At 53.8% G+C, this 5423-nt stretch overlaps 1 protein-coding gene across 1 annotated transcript; it reads left to right on the top strand.

Annotated features, from left to right (window-relative positions):
• Nucleotides 1-1314: 1314 nt before the first annotated feature.
• On the top strand, nucleotides 1315-4853 carry LOC122219672 (class I histocompatibility antigen, Gogo-C*0203 alpha chain-like). Its single transcript, XM_042938197.1, is given in 8 exon segments — nucleotides 1315-1480; nucleotides 1752-2021; nucleotides 2296-2571; nucleotides 3175-3372; nucleotides 3375-3440; nucleotides 3555-3662; nucleotides 4090-4122; nucleotides 4437-4853. Coding segments are annotated over 8 exon segments (1041 nt in total). The 5' UTR covers nucleotides 1315-1419; the 3' UTR covers nucleotides 4466-4853.
• The last annotated feature ends 570 nt before the right edge of the window (nucleotides 4854-5423 follow it).

The raw sequence follows: 5423 nt of genomic DNA, 5'->3' as shown, positions 1-5423 counted from the left end.
CATTGGGGCGCCTGGGTGGTTAAGCGTCCGACTTCAGCTCAGGTCATGATCTCGCGGTCCCTGAGTTCGAGCCCTGCGTCGGGCTCTGGGCTGATGGCTCAGAGCCTGAAGCCTGCTTCCGATTCTGTGTCTCCCTCTCTCTCTGCCCCTCCCCCGTTCATGCTCTGTCTCTCTCTGTCTCAAAAATAAATAAACGTTAAAAAAAAAAAAAAAAAACCAATCAGGCATTAGTACAAGATCCATTCAATGTGCAGATGGGCCTATGGGTTTAATGTAACACAGAAGGAGACAGTCAATGATGCTGTTTCAGGTTCTACTTTGCAAATTACCTTAGAGAAAGTACAATTTGTGTTGTTTTAATATAGTATCAAAGAAGAATATTCATAATTATTTGAAAAGGTTATGAAACATACTATTATTACATTGTTGCAGGGTTGTAAATTACTTCATATATTTCAACCAAAACAACACAATAAATGCAGAAGCAAATTTGAACATCCAGTGGTCTTCTAATTAGACAGACAAGAAAGAGATTTGCAAAAATGGAAAATATAACAAAATCCAGTCTTCTCACTACCCTGTTTATTTGGGGAAATGGTTCTTTTTCATAAAAACAGTATTTCTGTTTTCATGCCATGGGTTATTAATATGACCATAAATGAATTAATAAATTTTTAAACCTGTTTTATTCCTATTATGGTAAATATTGATAGATATAATCCACAGACACAAAATTATCCTTGGGATCCTCAGTAATTTGTAAGACTGTTTGGGATCCTCAGTAATTTGTAAGACTGTGTAGATAACCTGAGAACAAAATGTTGGGAGAATCACTGACTCACACAGCTCCTGGGCCACGACTCAGGGAGAGATTGTGACAAAGAGCGCTCTGTGAGGTGAGAGGGTCTGGGCAGTCCCTGGTCCCTGGGGCTGGCTCTCAAGGACTCAGGTTCCAGGGTTGTGTTGAGGGGTCCCAATCTCCACTTCTCTTTCTTTTTTTTTTTTTTTTATTTTTTTAACGTTTATTTATTTTTGAGACAGAGAGAGACAGAGCATGAACAGGGGAGGGGCAGAGAGAGAGAGGGAGACACAGAATCCGAAACAGGCTCCAGGCTCTGAGCTGTCAGCACAGAGCCCGAGGTGGGGCTCAAACTCACAGACCGACTCACGACCTGAGCCAAAGTCAGACGCTCAACCGACCAAGCCACCCAGGCGCCCCTCCACTTCTCTTTCTACAATCATTGTCAGGTATTTCCGCCTGGATACTGATGACGCAACTCAGTTCACACTCCTATTAGTGTCGGGTTTCCGGGGAAACCAATCAGCGGCACCTCAAGTTCCCCTGTTACCAAGTCTCCGCACCCGACCCCGCTACCAACTGCGAATCATTCTCTCCAGACCCTGAAGAAGCGGGTCATTATGCCCCGAACCCTCCTCCTGCTGCTGTCGGAGGCCCTGGCCATGACCCAGACCTGGGCGGGTGAGTGCGGGGTCTGATGGAAAGGGACTCAGGGGCAAGGGGACCGCCTGGCGAGGACGTAGGACCCCGGGGGGAGGTGCCTGTCCTCCGCTCCCACCCCAGACCCCCACCCGTCCCCGCCCTGGCCTGTCCTCCCCATCCCTCTCCCACTCTGCCCTGCTCTCCCCGACTCGGGTCCCCCTCGTCCTGCCCTCCCGGCCACCTCCACCAAGGACCCGGCCCCGCGCCGGGAGGAGGGTCGGGCGGGGTCTCAGCCCCTCCACGCCCTCAGGCTCCCACTCCCTCAGGTATTTCTCCACCGTCGTGTCCCGACCCGGCCGCGGGGAGCCCCGCTACTTGGAAGTCGGCTACGTAGACGACAAGCAGTTCGTGCGGTTCGACAGCGATGCCCCAAGTCCGAGGGTAGAGCCGCGGGCGCAGTGGTTGGAGCAGGAGGGGCCAGTGTACTGGGACCGGGAGACGCGGAGGGTCAAGGAGACAGCACAGATTTTCCGAGTGAGCCTGCAGACTGCCCTCGGCTACTACAACCAGAGCGAGTCCGGTGAGCTGGCCCGGATCATGACCCCCATCCCCACTGATGGGCCGGGGTCGCCCCAAGTCTGGGTCCGAGCGCCACCCGAAGTCTGCGGGAAACCGCGGCCCGCCCCCGGCATGGCAGTCCCTCAACCCGGGAAGAGCCCGCGGGAGCTTTTAAGCGGTTTCACTTTCGGTTTGGACATAGTCGCTTGCCTGTTGGGACTGGGAAGGTCTGGGGGCTGACCGCGGGGTCAGGGCTCCGTTGGCGGGTCTGACTGCGGGGGCGGGGTGGGGACCAGGGTCTCACACCTTACAGGATATGTATGGCTGTGACGTGGGGCCAGATGGGTGCTTCCTCCGCGGGTACAGTCAGTTGGCCTACGACGGCGAGGATTACATTGCCCTGAACGAGGACCTGCGCTCCTGGACCGCGGCGGACACCGCGGCGCAGATCACCCGCCGCAAGTGGGAGGTGGCCGGTGTGGCGGAAGACTTCGGGAACTACGCGGAGGGCATGTGCTTGGATTGGCTCCGCAGGTACCTGGAGATGGGGAAGGAGACGCTGCTTCGCGCAGGTACGGGTCCGCGGGGCCTCCCCAATCTCCCTTACACTGGGGCTGGCTTCCCACGAGAAAGGAAAAATGGACTCAGTGTCAGAACAGCGCCCCTCCCCGGGTGGGAAGAGGGAGATCCGCCTCGGCGTTCATACTTCTACTAGAGAGTAACTCCCCTAGAGGGCGCTTTTCTCTAAAGGGCAGTGAGGAATCCAGTCTCCCCCTGGGATCCAGGTTGAGACCATCCCTGAAATAACCCATCAGCAGTTCCCTCTGACCCTGGCAGCCACCTTATGAACCATGACCTTCCCTCTCAAGGCCTTGATCTCCCTGAGAACATCTTTGGAGATCTGACTCCGGGTTTTCTGAGTCATTCACCCTCCACCACACTCAGGACCACAGTGTGTTCCCCCCTTGGACCTGCAGCCTCCTACCTGGGTTCTCTCCCTGATTCCAGAACTTAACAAGAATCAGGAGATCCCAAAGGCTAGACTGCTGTCTGGGTTTTGTGCTTCTTCCATCCAGACCAGTTGTCCTGTCCACCTCAGGATGGTCACGTGGATGCAGTTTCAGTGGCCCATAAAGCTAAACCACAGTGTGGATTCTCTGTTTCTTCTTCCTCAGAATCTCCCAAAACACGGGTGACCCGCCACCCCATCTCTGACCGTGAGGTGGCCCTGAGGTGCTGGGCTCTGGGCTTCTACCCTGCGGAGATCACCCTGACCTGGCAGCGTGATGGGCAGGACCACACCCAGGACACAGAGCTTGTGGAGACCAGGCCTGCAGGAGATGGAACCTTCCAGAAGTGGGCGGCTGTGGTGGTGCGGAGCAGAGATACACGTGCCATGTGCAGCACGAGGGGCTGCCCGAGCCCATCACCTTGAGATGGGGTAAGGAGGGTTGGGGGTAGAGCCCCGTGTCAGGGAAAGCAGGGCCCTTCTGGAAATTTCAGAGTCAGGACTGAAGCCAGAGGTCTGAGCCCCTCACCTTCCTTCCCTTTCCAGAGCCATCCTCTCTGCCCTCCATCCCCATCCTGGGCATCATTGCTGGTGTGGCTGTCCTTGTGGTCACTGTGGTGGTTGGAGCTGTGATCTGGAGGAAGAAGTTCTCAGGAACAGAGTGGGGGGATCTGGGTCTCTAGTCCCCTTGGGGAGTTTCGTAGGTAGCACATTGTCCTGCCTTGTTCCTGGGAAGTACCATCCACACACACGTAGCTGCCCACTCTGGAGCCATTACTAACATTCACTCTGTAGCAAAGCACTTGGAAAATGAAGGACAGATTTTCACTTGGTAGTTCTGCTGATGGGGACCTGATTCCTAGCAGTGACAGGACAGAGAGGAAGGTCCCTGTTCAGGACAGACCTCCAGCAAGTCAGGTGGTCCTGTGACCCCACAACTCTTTCTTCATGTGTCCCAATCCTGCCCTGGGTGTTTAGTCAGAACTCTGGAAGCTTCATTTTGGACCAGGACTAGGAGGTTGCTCTAGGATCTCATGGCCCAGCTGTCCCAAGTCTCTAACATGATATTTTCTTCCCACAGGAGGAAAAGGACCGAGCTACTCTCACGCTGCACGTAAGTATGGAGGGGGTGATTCCTGAAACCCTGGGATAGTGTAGACAGGACTCTGTGGGAAGCTCACCACTTCCTCCATAGCTCCTCATTTAGTCTCATCTCCTAGGGCTCTGATCACGTCCTGTTTATTCCACCCCAGGCAATGACAGTGCCCAGGGTTCTGATGTGTCTCCCGCAGCTCCTAAAAGTAAGACTCCAGAAGGCCTGAACAGGGGAGGAGTGGGGGCACTAGGAGCACTTTGAGCATATGGGAGGCTGTTGAGAATGTGGCATTTATGTGACCTAAATGTGTTCGTGATTATTTATTGTCACAGTGGGAGGCCAGCTGACTGTGGAGGACTGAGCAATGCAGGATCTCTTCACACTCTCACTTGGTTACAAGAGCTCTGGACTTCTCTTTCTGCAAATGGTGTCAGAATGTGTCTGCGTTCCTATTAGCATATTGTGAGGACGCAGGAGACTGGCCCCCCCGCCCACCATGACCTGTACTGATTCGTGTTCCCTTTCTGACCTGCTTTCCTGTTTCACTAGAGGCAGGGCTGGACCATCTCCATCCTTGTCTTTTTTTCATGTTGGGCTGAGTACTGACGCCTTACTTTCCTATTGAAAATGAGAATCCAGATATGAATTGGTATTTTGTAATTCTGGGTATGTGGGATTGATGAATTAATAAAAGAAAAGATTTGTAAAGTTGCAACAAAATAAATGAAAGCCCTGAGAACCTCCCAGAACCCGCTGTTTCCTGTGCCGTGTCTGTTGCAGGTGGGGACAGGAGAGGGCTGGAGGAGCCGAGTGTGGACGGGGCCTGGGTCCAGTCGGTGCTCAGTGCGTCCTTGGTGTGTCGAGCTCCCTCCTCAGCTGGGTCATGTCTCTGCTCCTTGTCCTTGTCCCTTCTGTGGAACCTTGTCTCACCAGGACCGTTACCACAGGGATGTGGACGTCACCTGTCACCAGGATCTTGTGGAGCAAGAGCTTCCTGTGACTGGGTCAGCAGGCTCCATCCTGGGTTGTGACCTCAGGCCCATCTTTTGGGTGTTTTTTTTTCCCTTGTTTCTATGGAGCATCAGGCCTGTTCTTGCTCGTGTGTCCGAGTTCCTGTCTCCTTCTCCCCAGATGACCCCAGTGGTTACAGCACCAGGAGTCCTTTGGGCTGTCGTTCTGCAGGCCTAGGTGGGCCCTGCACACAGGAGTCTCTGTGGTTTGGAGACATGAATTTTCAGATTCATCCATCTCCTCCCTCTAGAGTTGTCTTCTGGATTATTCTTTACATCCTGAGGTAGACAGAGGGGAATCTGGGAGTT

The sequence above is a fragment of the Panthera leo genome, chromosome B2 (genome assembly GCF_018350215.1).
Source record: "Panthera leo isolate Ple1 chromosome B2, P.leo_Ple1_pat1.1, whole genome shotgun sequence".
NCBI lineage: Eukaryota > Metazoa > Chordata > Mammalia > Carnivora > Felidae > Panthera > Panthera leo.
The sequence above is the reverse complement of the archived record's forward strand: the minus strand, read 5'-3'. Positions and strand labels throughout refer to the sequence as shown.